We start from the raw sequence: 14,792 nt of genomic DNA on the forward strand, positions 1-14,792 counted from the left end.
AGGTTATTGTAAAGAAGACCAAAATCCTTACAACTGGATCAATAGGTAGCATCACGATTAATGGAGAAAAGGTTGAAATTGTCAAGGATTTTGTCTTGCTAGGATCCACAATCCACATGGAAGGAGCAGTCAAGAGATGAAAAGACACATTGCATTGGGCAAATGTGCTGTACAATAACTTTAATTTAGAGTACTCAAAAGCACCGATGTTACTTTGAGGACTAAGGTGCACGTAACCCAAGCCATGGTATTTTAAATCGTCTCATGTGCATATGAAAATTAGACATTGAATAAAGGATACCAAAGAAGAATTGATGTTTTTGAATTGTGGTACTTAAGGAAAACAGTATTGAAAGTACTATGGACTGCTAAAAGGACAGACAAATCTGTTATGGGAGAAGTACTTCCGGAGAGCTCCTTGTAGGCAAGATGACGAGGCTTCATGTTGCGTACTGTCAAGAGAGATCTCTCCCTGGAGGAGGACTTCATGATTGACAATGTGGAGGGGTAGAGAAAGAGAGGAAGGTTCTCAATGAAATGGTTTGACACATTGACTGTAACAATGGGCTCAGGGAGAGGATCAATTATGAAGGTGGTGCAGGTCCTGGCAGTATTTCGATCTGTTGTGCATAGGGTCACTATGGGTCAGAATCAACGACAGCTCAAGGTCTAGTGTGCTAAATACATTCATTCGTGGCATGTATATCCATCTTTTAATTTCTCGTTTACTGTCTAAAAAAGGACATAGAATGTAATTGAAATTAAATAAATATTTATTGAGAAAACTGATAATGAAAAAGTCATCATTAAGACCATTCAATTTTTTCTTTTGAAAAAGCATTTAAGTGTGAAACGTATAAGAATTAAATAATTTAATTGTATATAAAAATAGACAATTATTTACTTATATGTTTCTTTGTATATAACGAATGATATACTAAATTATTAATTTGAATTTTATTAAGAATTTTGGTAATGCAAAGTTGTAATGAATTTTCAAAATAATAGCTTAACATTTGCTTAATGACAAATCTTTGTTATGTAGTTTAGTATTTATTGATTATGTGATATAAAGTAATCCTGTGAGATATGTTAATTTTATTTCCTCAAGGTTATATATTGTGAGAAAAGAACTAGACTTGAAGTCCAAATCCTAATACCTCTAAATGAATTATATTTTCTGCTTCACATCCTAAGTTTCTCCTAATGTAGTATTTAAATAATAATGTATGTGGAAAAAGAAAGGGATCTTACATCTGTTACTCAGTGATTGGGTGACCTTAGGCAAGTAACTTTATTTTCTGTAGTCCTCAAATTTGTGATCCAACTTTTCTTTAGTATAATATTTACTCACAACAATTTCTGGTTGTCATTGGGTTAACCTTTGTCCTAGAAACACTGTTTGATACATACTTTGTAGAGTCAATGACATTATGAAATGCTCACTGCCATTGAAAACCCATTAACTGATTATGGAAGTGAAAAGCCCAGTCTTTCTCCAAGGAGATGCTGGTGGTTTCCATCTGCCCACCATGTGGATCCCAGCCCTGTGTAGAAACAAGGGCTCCTATGAAGTTATATCTCATCATTTTTAAAAAATGAAAACATGTGCATTTTCCAAATCAATGAGAGGTACAGATTTTGAACACAATATGTAGATGAAATTGTTAGTCTCTTATCACTTCGGCAGCCATACAATTGATGAACCCCAATGATAGTAAGGTCGTCTTTGCACCCACTGTCAGCCAGTACTAGCCTCCATGACTAAGTATGCTCCAACCTCTTTCAGTGGTTCTTTAGGTAAAATTTGATGGTTTACATTTTTATGTTTAGATTTTTAAAATTTTTCCTCAGTCTCATAGATTTGAATCAATGAAGGGCTGTTTTTATTCTTTTATTAGAAAACAACACAATTCAAGTAACCACTACAGGAAGCCTTGTATTTCAGAACTTCGAGGAGGTTATGAGCGGAGTTTATACGTGTTTTCTTGAGTACAAACCTACTGTGGAAGAAGTTGTTAAAAATCTTCAGCTAAAATATCTTGTGTATGGTAAGAAGTGCACTTGGAATTTTATAATTAATGTTTAAAATGTTTATGTATATTATAATAGGCTTGTTTTAGAAAAACTACATTTGTTGTTTCCTTATATATGCATAGACATATACACATACACATATAGAGTGCCCACACATGTATTAAGTTTGTGTGTGTGTTTGCTTACATAATATATGTGTGTGTGTGTGTGTATATATATATATATATATATATCTTATTTTTCAATGGACTCTGTAAAGTAAAAGAGAGTGGTGATGACACAATAGTTAGTAGGGAAGAATTTGTTTCCTCAAGGAACTGTTAATATGTACACAGATAAATAGTAGTCAGTATGAAAGCAGGGTGTGTAGGAATCTTGTCTGTGGTAACTTGTTGAACTAGCAATAAGAGACTAATACAAACATGGTCGTCACATCAGAATTACAAATGACATAGCAGAATTATTTTTGATATCATGGCAATTTTGTTATCCCAAAACATCATATTATCCTTGAAATAAGAAAGGCATTTTTTTTATGAGAAGTTATATTGTTAGGCCAAGTACTTTGTCTAAACTTTAAAAAATAGTCAACATTTTATCTTTACTGTGTTAGATTTCTTAATCCCTTACTTCATATTGATATATCTCTAAAAATATAAAATGTCTAAAATGAGTTTTATAGCAAAATTAGTAATGATAAAAAGGTTAATAATGATAGCTAATATATATTGAGGATGTATTATGTTCTTGGCAATGCTGTGCTTTTAAATGTAATTATAATAGGACAAACATTTATTCTTTTTTATACTTGTCATTATCCTAAGTATCACATTCTAGTTTTTCATTTCTGCTTTAGCTTATGGACAGTTTTTGCTCTCAGTATTTTAAATATATATGTAATCCACATGTAGTTATGTTCTTTTTGAATTTTGTGTTGACCAAGGTATTTAATATTCCCTGGATAAGAATTACATTATATATAAAACAAATTTTACATATATTTATTTATTTTAGATTAGTTTCAGGTTTAGAGAAAAATTTTGTAGAAAACATAGAGAATTTCAAAATAATACCTTCGATCATCAAATTATTTCTCCTATTATACCTTGTGATTCATTTGTAACAATCATGTAATATTAATAAATGGTATTAACATTATTACACAATTATATGACAGTAGTTAAAAATTTATTGCGACTAAGGTTCCAGTTTATACATACACAGACTTTTAGAAAACAGAACATGTCCCTGCTATTAGTAGATGTATGTAGATAAGTTCTCTTAGTAATACACTTGTCCTGGCCTAACTAGCCCAAAGTCACACTCACTGTCAGTGAGGTTGCTGATTTATACTAACCTATAGGACAGAGTAGAACTACCTGTGGGTTTCCAGGGTTTTAAATCTTTACAAGAGCAGAAAGCCTCATCTATCTCCTGTGAAGCAGCTGTTGGGTTTGAAGCGCTGTCCCCATCATAGTCTCATCACAGTTCCTTAAGAAACCCCGACCACAAAAATGATACTTTTTTTTACTATAGAAAAAAAATGATTTTGAAATCCGGGCTAGTATCAAATTTTTAATAAAATTCAGGTTGACATCTTCCCAAATCATTAAAGGCTTGTAGCAAATTCCAGGCTTGCTGGTAACAGTTTATTAGATGATGGATCGAGTTTTAAGGAAGTTGGGAAAAACTTCAGAGATAAATAATAGGCAGATTAGCCATCTCAGAAGGAGCTGGTGATTGTTCTTTTATTATTCTAAAGGGGTTATCTTGGTAGATTTTTTTCCAAGAACAAGCGTGAGGGCTTATTATAAAAATAAATGTTAAGAGAATGGAAAATGCATTGTTGAAAAGTACTTGGATAGCTGCAATGATTTTTTTTTTAATGATGAATTGACCGCCATCCATCTTGATTATATCGTGCCTGGCATAATAAACTGTGATAGTTTGACTTAAAATGGCCTGTAGCAAACCGAATGAGTTCACCAAAGCCTAGGATATCTACCTTTATGTGTTCCATTAAATTTTGAGGACTTCCAAATTTCCTAGATTCATACTTTGTACATTCCAAAATCTGATAATTAATTCATGTTTTCAGCAGTTTATCCTCATTTTCAGTTGTGCCACATCAGCAAATAATGATCTTTTACTCTCACAGGCTTTACACCATTCATGTTACCATGGTCAATTTTATGTTGAAAAGGCACCTTTTTTTGAGTTATATTTCGAGTGTCTTACACCCATAGGGCCTGTATTAGTCTAGGTACTTTAGAGAAACTAATCCACAGCAACTCATGTATAAGAGAGTTTTATGTAAAGAAAGTGTGCATCATGAAAACATCCCAACCCAATGCTGCCAAGCCCACAAGTCCAACATTAACCCATTAACCCAACACCAATCCACAAAGTCCTCCACCTCACAAAACAGAGGCAGTAATGCCGACTGCGGGAGGAAAGCTGAGTCAGTGAATGAATAAGCATCTCAGCACTAGCAGGGGTCTCCACACGGCTGCTCCAGCACCCAGGGCTGCATCGGGATAGGTCCATGTGGCTTCTCCTTGGGGATGTCTTGTAGGAAGTCAATCTTGCAAGCTGAAGCAGGGAACTGCTAAGGCAGCTGCACCCTGGCGTGACCATCACAAAGCAAGAGACCATAGAACTACAAAGGCGAGGCTCACCACCCATTTATCCCTCTGCCTTTCAATTAGCCCCACGTGTGATTATCGGCCAGGTTGCCACAATTAACTAACTCAGGGCCTATCCCCTGGCACTGTCTCTGACAATGTTCTGCTTCCATTCATGAGGTCCTCCAAAATGGACAACCATTCCTTCTTCCTAGTCTCTTCTTACTCTGAAAACTGCTGAAATATGTTTGCTATGGGTGACCCGCTGGCATTTGAAATACCAGTAACATGGCTCCCATCATCACAGCTACACAAATGCCACCACAGAACAACAAACTGATTTAGACTAGTGGTGGATCAAGCCTCCATGGCTTCAGATATTTGGAATCTACAATGGTGTGAAATTAGTGAGAATTTCAAATTAATGATGAATGGGGAGAGGAAAAAGAGAGTAAGATGCATGAGTTAACAGAATATTGAATTGATTAAGGGTCAGGCTGGTGTTAATAAGTTGTACATCTATAAAAGTTTGATTGGCAAAGAAAGGTTGCCTCACTGAACAACTGCTTCCTTTGCTGTAAGAGCAGAGGAACTCAACGGTGGCTCGCTACCAGTACTGAACCTTTTGAGGAATATTTCTTTAGAAGAATCCCAATTTATAGAGGGAAAATGTAGAAAAGAATTTAAAATGTTTCTGTTTTTCATAAGAAAAACATGACTTTTTCTTCTAACATACAGTTAGATTTTTAACCTTTTTTATATTTTAAAAATTTTCAATATTTATGTTTACATATATTTTCAGGAACAATTTTATGGATACTAGTCATTTCTACAATAGCTATATTATATTTACGTATTTTCAATCTTTACTACTGAGAAATTTTAAGACTTATTTAATACTGTCTCTATTAAATGTTTCTTTTAGATTCATTTTATTTTTTAAATTTTCTTTATCATATTTAATGCTTCGGATTTTTCAAAAGTTTGGGGCTTTAGGGGTCTTCAACCTGTTTCCCTGAAAGTAAGACATCCCCTGAAAAGAAGACCTATTTACAATTTTGCCTCTCACTGAAATATAAGGCACCCCCCTAAAAATAAGACCTCCCCGAAAATAAGGCCACCTGAAGTTACCATAACTCCGGACTCTGGACAGTAGTGGCGGGTGCCGCTGCGCACTTCACTGTTGGCTGCAGCGCAGTAGAGCAGACAGGAAGTACGAGAGGTCTCTTTTAATAAAACAATAAACAATAAATATGTACCATATTCTTCTTCATGGAAAAATAAGACATCCCCTGAAAATAAGACCTACCATATCTTTGGGAGCAAAAATTAATATAAGACACTGTCTTACTTTTGGGGAAACAGAGTACTCATGTCCATATATGAAATTGATAGTGTGGTCCTCAGCAAATAGAAGCTGTCTCCTCTGTCTTTGAATACAAAGGTTGATAGATTTAATTTGGTCTACTTATGTGGGTAGGAAAGTAACAAAGCAGACTTCCTTTTAATTGCAAGTGGAGAGCTCTCATTTGAGTGTGCAATCAGAAGCATGGGGAGAGGAGCCTGAGTAACAAAAGAGTTTTCTGCTTTGAAATGTGAACTCTTTGGGATCTTTAGTGTTACTTACTTATTTTAATTTTATAATCTTTGCATTATTTCAGTGGAATTTTGGAAAAGACCAAGGAAAAACACTTTGTATCAGTTGTAGGTTTTGGAACTGGGACTTGAGAAAACAAATTTAAAATTTATTAGAAACATATTAGAGGGTTTTTGTTTGTTTGTCTGTTTGTTTCAGATTAATCTTTAAGCCAGAGTTGGAGGCAGCATTATAATAAAAGGGAAAACTCTGAAACCAAGCTGCCTCAGTTGGAGCCATAGTTTTGATAGTGTGAGGTTTGTGGCATGGAAATTATTTCTTTGTCCTTCATTTTTCTTATTATGAGTGTAAAAATGATACCAATCTTTAATGATTATTTGGGAATAGTTGTTCATTAACATTCATTATGTACCTAAAACAATATTTGGCACACAACTAGTTCTAAATAAATACTTAATTAAAATGAATAGAGTTGTGTATAAAATCATGTATTAAAAATTTGCCTAAAATTATTTTCCTTAAGTGGTTGTCATGTATAGTTGAATTGTTTAAATATCCATGTTTATATTTATCTTTGTTTTATTTTTTGCAGCTTATCGTGAGCCTCGTTATTATTACCAGTTTACAGCTCGATATCATGCAGCTCCCTGCAATAGTATCTATAATATTTCTTTCGAGAAGAAACTTCTTCAGATTTTAAGCAAATTGGTTCTTGACCTTTCGTGTGAAATTTCCTTACTTAAATCTGAATGTCATCGTGTTAAAATGCAAAGAGCTGGTTTGCAAAATGAATTGTTCTTTACATTTTCAGGTAAGCATGTACAGTTCTCTTTGAAAAACAAAGCAAGAACTTAAATTATCTTAAAGGTATGTTGTGAATTTATAAAATATTTTCAGTGTATCTCTCACTGCCATCAAGTTGATTCTGACTTATAGCAACACTAGACGATGCTCTACAAGGGAAAGTTAAGACTTACTGCTTGCCAAGATTGACAGCTTTAAAAACCCACAGGAGAAATTCCACTGTGTTCTATGGGGTCACTATGAGACATAATCAACTGACTGGTAATGGGACTGGTATAATCTATAGAGATTCAAATATTCTAAAATAAAAATGGGTTTGTCAGAGTTCAAATTCCTTTAATAAAATTATAATGTTCCTTAGATTCAGGAATGGATTTGGGGCTTGCAATAAATCCTAGCTCCAATATAAGAACAATTAGTTCTTGCATCACAGCCCTGCTCGATACTTGCCCTCGTGAAGGGAATGCAGAAGACATGGGTGCAATAGCAAACTATGTGAAGAAATTAGATGGTGCTTGGCTATCAGACAACATGGTTTCGAAACAAACAGTACCTCTTAGTGAAATGCCACCTAAGTCCACATGGAAGAAACAAGCCAACATCAGTGACTGAAGGATTGTAAATCATATAATCCAAAATCAAAGGAGAGAATACGAGGGGGTACCCCCCTAAAAAAATGGAATAAAGCTCTGCTGGGAGCTTTTTTCATACATCAAGCAACTCACTCTGAGTTAGTGAACCCACTGGCATTGCCAGGGAAGGTTCTCTGTGGTCACAGTGAATTTTTATGGAAAAGCAGTTTCCCTTGAACCTTGTTTTACTGTGATGGCCAATTTATGAAAACAGCAAGAGGCTGTGAATTTTTCTTTCCTGCTTGGGAAAATTGCTGCAGAATCTTTTGTGATGTTGAACACAGCTTACAATGACAGCACTATGGGAAAACTCAAGGTCTCTCATTTCAAAAAAAGTGAAATGTTGATTGATGACAGTTCTCATTCTGGATATCTGTCAACTTCCCAAACGGACAAAAATGTCGACTTGTTGTGTACTTGAAGTTTGTTCCACAAGGTAAGGCTATTAATCAAGCTTTCTAGTTAGAGATTCTGAAAAGATTGTGTACCAGTGTGCAACAAAAAGGCCTGATTTGTGGTAAATGGGGGACTGGTTTTGCCACCACAATATGTACCTGCTTATGCAGCCATCTCAATGCACCTGTTTTTTGGGGGGGAAAAAACCAAAACAAAAAACCCCAGCATACCTCTCTTGCCCCATGCACCTTACTCACCTGACCTCACTATGTGTGACTTTTTTTGTTTCCACAAATGGAGCGGGACATGAAAGGATAGCGATTTGAGGACATAGAAGAGGTGAAGAAAAAAATGAGTGAGGTGCTGTCAGCCATCCAAGCAGATGATTTTGAAAGGCATTTCTAAGAATGGAATGGCAGACTTTAAAAATATGTTAAGTGCAAAGGAGAGTAAAATGAAGATCATATGGTTCTTTGGTAAAAAAATTAAATACATAGCTTTGAAAAAAAGAGTTCTGGTTTTTGTGGGGTACCCCTCATAGTATCAGAGCTTAAACTGTGAGAATATGATTTGCAGAAGGTTATGGATGACATTGGGAGCCCAAGATACATTTGCGCAATCTACATAGGTAATAAACCTCCTGCGATTGTTACCTATTGTTCAAGTTGTAAGCATTTTGGTCTTCTTGATATTGAGTCATAATGCATACTCAAACCTGCAATCCAGCATCTTCATCAATAGGTCTTCGTCACTTTCATCAAGCTAGATTGTGAATACTCAAAGCTTTCCTCCATACTTGATGCCACATTCTTCTTCAATAAGTCAGCAGCTCCAATTGTTTGCTCAGCATACAAATTGAACAATTATGAGGAAAGGATACCACCCAGTCGCACACCTTTCCTGATTTTAGACCATGCAGTATGTCATTATACTGTTTTCATAACGGCCTCTTGACCCATGTACATGTTCCAAATGAACACAATGAAGTATTCTGGAATTCCCATTTGTGTTAGTTTGGATACTTTAGAGAAACAAATCCACAAAAACTCATGTGTAAAAGAGAGTTTTATATAAAGGTTAAGTGCACATCAAGAAAACATCCCAATCCAGTGTTGCACAAGTCCAACATTAACCCCTATGTCCATCACCAATTCAAAAAGACTTCCTCAATGTCACAAAGCACACTATGATGCCGACTGCAGGAGGAAAGCCGAGACAGTGAATGTGTAAGCATCTCAGCACTGGTGGGGGTCTCCATAGGGCTGCTCCAGCACCCAGGGCTGCATCGGGGTAGGTCCGTGGAGCTTCTCCTCCGGGATGTCTTGCAGGACGTGCACCTTGCCAGTTGAAGCAGGGAACTGGCTAAGGCAGCTGGTCAGACCATCACAAACCACAGCCCTGAGAACTAGAAAGGTGAGGCTCACACCGAGCCATTTTTCCCTCCACCTTTCAATTAGCCCCACATGTTTATTGGTCAGGTTGGCACAGTAAACTAACTCACTCTCCATTCTTCTCAAGGTTATCCATGGTTTCTTATGATCCACACAGTTGAATGCCATTGCACAGTCAATAAAATGCAAGTAAATATCTTGGTATCCTCTGCTTCCAACTAAGATACATCAAATATTAGCAATGATAACCCTTGTTCTATGTCCTTTTCTGAGTCTGGATTAACTTCTATCAGCACCCTTTCAGAGTATTGCGGCAATCATTGTTGGATGATTTTCAACAAATTTGTACTTGCATGTGATATCAGTGATATTGTTCTATAGTTTAACCATTCTATTCTGTTGGATCATCTTTCATTTGAATGAATACATATATGGATCTCTTCCAATCAGTTGGAAAAGTAGCTGCCTTCTGAATTCCCTGGAAAAAATGAGTGAGTACTTCCAGTGGTTCATCAGATTCTTGAAATATTTTAGTTGGTATTCCATCAATTCCTGGAACCTTGTTTTTGGCTAATGTTTTCAGTGTAGCTTGAACGCTTCCTTCAGCACCACTGGTTCTTATTCATATACCACCTTCTGAAATGGTGGGATGTCAACTACTTCTTGATGCAGAGACTCTGTGTGTGTTCAGGAGATGCATTTTTGATGCTTCCTGCATCAGTCAATATTTTGCTCTTAGACTATTTGAATATTGCAACTGGAGGCTTGAATATTTTCTTGAGTTTGTTTTTTTAATTCTAAGTCTTTGCACATTTCACTATAATATTTTTCTTTGTCTTCTCAAGCTTCCCTGTGAAATTGTCTTTTCAGCTATTTAACCTTACTTTCTTCCGTTTGCTTTACCTACTCTGATAAAGGGCAAGTTCAGAATCTCTTCTGACATCCACTTTAGTATTTTCTTTCCTCACATTTTAATGACCTTTTTCTTCATAAATAATATCTCTTGACTTGTCACAGCTCATTAAGTCTTCTGGTGTTAATCTTTAATGCATTTTAAAAGTTCTTGAGATGTTCTTTAAATTCAGGTGGGATAGATTCAAGGTTGTATTTTGGCTCTCATTGGACTTGTTTCTTCAGCTTTATCCTGAACTTACATCTAAGAAATTAATGATCTGTTCCACGGTCATCCCTGGCCTTGTTCATCTGCTGGTATTAAGCTTCTTAATCTTTTCTTCCCACAGATGAAGTCAATTTGAATTCTCTGTATTGTCTGTATAGACACTATTCTATATATCTAGTCACCTTTTGTGTTTTTGAAAAAGCGGTTGCTAAGAACAAACCATATTGGTATTGCAAAATCCTATCATGCAATCTCTAGCTTCATTTCTATCACCAATTCCATGTTTTCTATTATTCCTTCCTCTGTGTTTCCAACTTTAGTCCTCCAATCTCCAATAATTAACAATGTATCTTGATCAAGTGTTTGATCAATTTAAGAACAAGCTGGTAGAATTCTCCAATTTCTGCACCACTAGTTTTTGTGGTTGGTGCATACTTTTGAATAATAGTTGTATTGATTGATTTTACTTGAAGGTGGAGAGATACAATCTGATCACAGACAGCATTGTATTTCAACATTCATTTTGCAATGTCCTTTTTGATAATGAATGCAATGCCATTCCTCTTGATTTTGTCATTCCTGGAACAATAAATGATATGACATTCTGAATTAAAATAGCCAGTACATTCCAGTACATTTCAGCTCACTAATGCCCAAGATATCTACCTTTGTGCATTCTATTTCATCTTTGATCACTTCCACTTTTCCTAGATTCATACTTCCCACATTCCAAGTTCTAAAAAATAGCAAGAATTTGCAGATATTTCACCTTACCTGAAGGCTTCACCCCACTCATATCATCACAGTTGACTCCCCTCCAAGGAATCAGCTCCTCCTCAGTCACAATTTGAATGCTCTGACCTGAGGGGCCTATCCTCTGGCATATCCCCAACAGTGTTCTGCTTCCTTTTATTAGGGCTTCAGTAAGTTACAATGTTTCAGTAAGTTACAATGTTTCAGTAAGTGACAATGTTTCAGTAAGTGACAATGTTTCAGTAAGTGACAATGTTTCAGTAAGTTACAATGTTTCAGTAAGTGACAATGTTTCAGTAAGTGACAATGTTTTGAGGCTGTCCAAAAGATTTTCAGCAGTTCCTTTTTCTGAAGTGGGCAGTCACGTAGTTTTTAGTTGTCTGTTCTTAGTCTGGAAGCTCAGCTGAAACCTGATTACTTTACATGCCCTGCTGACATTCGAAGTACAGTACCAGTCACATAGTTTCCTTTATCACAGCAACACAAGCACTGACAATAACAAAGTGACAAACAAGTGGTGGGTCATCCTTTTAGTATTTACTAAATATGTATGATTCTTCCCTCTAAAAAACAGTTTTATTGGAACACACTTCACATGTAGTACAATTTCATCATACAATAATATTAAGAATATTGTGGTGCAATCGTCACCACCATCCATTTATGAACATTCTATTCTCATTCATTGTTGTTCTCCTGTTCTCCCCATCCTATTAGTATCTCTAGGTCTACCTATCCTGGGTTTCTTATACAGAAAATTATACACTACAAAACACAATCATAAGTAATAAATAGTAAACAAGCAAAAGAAAACAAAAACTAGTAGAAAAACCATAGAAAAACCTCATGCAAAAAGCAGACACAATAAATAAAAATGAAAACAACTTTAAAATGGGTCAAAAAGGAGATCAAATATTGGGTATTATGTTTTAACCTAACTACGTATACCATAATCAACTTTACAATACTCTCTATATGATAGCAAGACTATTCACACCCCTTTACTGGACAGAGAAGATTCACTAGAGGTTTAATCCATGAGGGGACCCTACAAATGGATTTGGGCTTCCACTGTCATCCATACCCTTGTGACTACTGGATATTCACAATTTAAGCTCTGATACCATTCCCTCCTTCAGATTTGGATTTTATTATTTACAATCCTTGGATCACACAGGATGGTGTGAAGTTAGTTGGCATCACATTCACATGACTGCTTGTTTGAAGACAAGCTTTGAAGACCTCAGATGCTATTCGTTCTGCTAGCCAAGCACCATCAGTTTGTTTGACCACATTTTACAATAGCATCCTCAGTGATGTTTTCATGAGGGGAGGCATTGTGCAGGGCCATGTCCTGAGACCGAACTGCTCTTATATCAAGGCTAGAATTAAGTGAGTCCCATTCCATTCATATACCTACAGTTTATATATATCTCTGTTTCATTTTAGAGACACCATTATCATTTTACAATAGAGAACATTATTAATCATCCCTATGGTGCATAAGGTAATTCTATTGATAGTGTCACTATATTAGCCAATGGTATATAATTTAAAATACTGAAGAGAAAAGGAAATTATACAAATATATGTAGACTTTAGACTGCAGTACATCAATTGTCATATGCAGATTAAATTCTTAAGTGACTATCCTACACAAATAATGGGGGTTGTTGATAAAGCAAGACTTTCAATAACATTCATTAACATAGATGGAGCCATGCCTACAAGATTAACACATCATAAGAAAACAAAGAGGACATTAAAATAATATTTATGTGGTAGTCCCAGACCTTCGTTTATAGGAACCCTCAACAGAATGGGACCTGCCTCAAAGTACAATGACCTATAATTCTATAACCTTTCAATAGCATTCATCTGCTTCTTATCAAACTAAGTCCATAGGAGTATGACAATTCCCTAAATCTGATGTAGGTGAATGTGAGGTAAAAGCCCAGTTCACTTAGTGGGGTTTCCACATGAGTTCTTCAGGTGTGGCCTATGAAGGATACTGAGCGGTTCGTAAGTACAAGTTTAAAGTCCCAGTAGTCTATAGCAATAGTCTGGGTCACCAAGGGCTGTACAGAAAATAGGTAAAAATTGTCCTATTAAGAACAATACCAGACATAATTTCCCCTTTTGGTTATATATAAGAAATGTTGAGCCTTTTTTTTTCCTGGTAGGAGCTTACCCCTCCCAGTTTACCTACCCAGTGTTAGGTAATCATGTTGCCCGGGACATACATGACTTCCACATCTTGGGTTGAATTTCTAGTAAGGTTTGCTTATCATGATTCTGAGTATCTATTGATGTGTAGGCACAGTAGAACAATGTTGTATGACAGCAACTGCATGGTCTCCCTCTCTCCTCATCTTGAGAATCTGACCCCTGCTGAGGTGAGGGATCCTCTGAGTGTTTTTAAAGATGTATATATAAAAGGGATGATATCTGGCTCATGGGCTCTAGGGCAGACTCTGGATGCTTGGGAACTGGATTAGAAGATTACATAAACTGAAAACAGAAGCCTTCATTCTCAATGTTTATTCTGATAGTAGTGGACACATACAATATTTTTCTTTGATTGACTAACTTCACATAACGTAATGGTTTCCAGCTCCATGTCATGAGATGTTTCATGGTTTCATCACAATTTTTAGTGTGTGTACCAGAGTTCCTTTTTTAAATTAAATCATTTTATTGGGGGCTTGTACAACTCTTATCACAATCTACACATACATCCATTGTGTCAAGCACTTTTGTACATTTGTTGCCCTCATCATTCTCAAAACATTTTCTCTCTACTGAGCCCTGGTATTTGCTCCTTGTTTTTCCCCTCCCTCCCTGCTCCGCCCTCCCCCATGAACCCTTGATAATTTATAAATTATTACTTTGTCATTTCTTATACTGTCCAACGTGTCCCTCACCCACTATTCTGCTGTCCATCCCCTAGGGAGGAGGTTATATGTAGATCCTTGTAATCTGTTCCCCCTTTCTCCCTCACCTTCCTTCCCTCTGGTCAGGGATTCATCTATCCTGAATTCCCAGTGTTTCCAGTTCCTATCTGTACCAGTTTACATCCTCTGGTCTAGCCGGACTTGTAAGGTAGAATTGGGTCATGATAGTGGGGGGCAGGAAGCATTTCAGAATTAGAGGAAAGTTGTGTTTCATCATTGCTACACCGCACCCTGACTGGCTCATCTCCTCTCTGCAACCCTTCTGCAAGGGGATGCCCAATTGCCCGCAGATGGGCCATGGTTCCCCACTCTGCACTCCCCTTCATTCACAATGCTTTGATTTTTTTTTTTGGTCTTTGATGCCTGATACCTGATCCCTTCAACACCTCCTGTACTCACAGGCTGGTGTGCTTCTTCCATGTGGGCTTTGTTGTTTCTCAGTTAGATGACTGCTTGTTTATCTTCAAGCCTTTAAGACCCCAGA

At 36.4% G+C, this 14,792-nt stretch overlaps 1 protein-coding gene across 1 annotated transcript in view; it reads left to right on the forward strand.

The window, feature by feature from the left end:
- Window positions 1-14,792, forward strand: part of LOC101664570 (zona pellucida binding protein) — a 129,446-nt gene that overhangs the window by 33,015 nt on the left and 81,639 nt on the right. Inside the window, exons 4-5 of the mRNA XM_004708055.2 lie at window positions 1,902-2,051; window positions 6,851-7,069. Coding sequence (XP_004708112.1) covers window positions 1,902-2,051; window positions 6,851-7,069 — 369 coding nt within the window. The remainder of the gene's footprint in view (window positions 1-1,901; window positions 2,052-6,850; window positions 7,070-14,792) is intronic.

Source organism: Echinops telfairi, unplaced genomic scaffold (genome assembly GCF_000313985.2).
Source record: "Echinops telfairi isolate 266 unplaced genomic scaffold, ASM31398v2 ScPeMD7_7;HRSCAF=31, whole genome shotgun sequence".
Taxonomy (NCBI): Eukaryota; Metazoa; Chordata; class Mammalia; order Afrosoricida; family Tenrecidae; genus Echinops; species Echinops telfairi.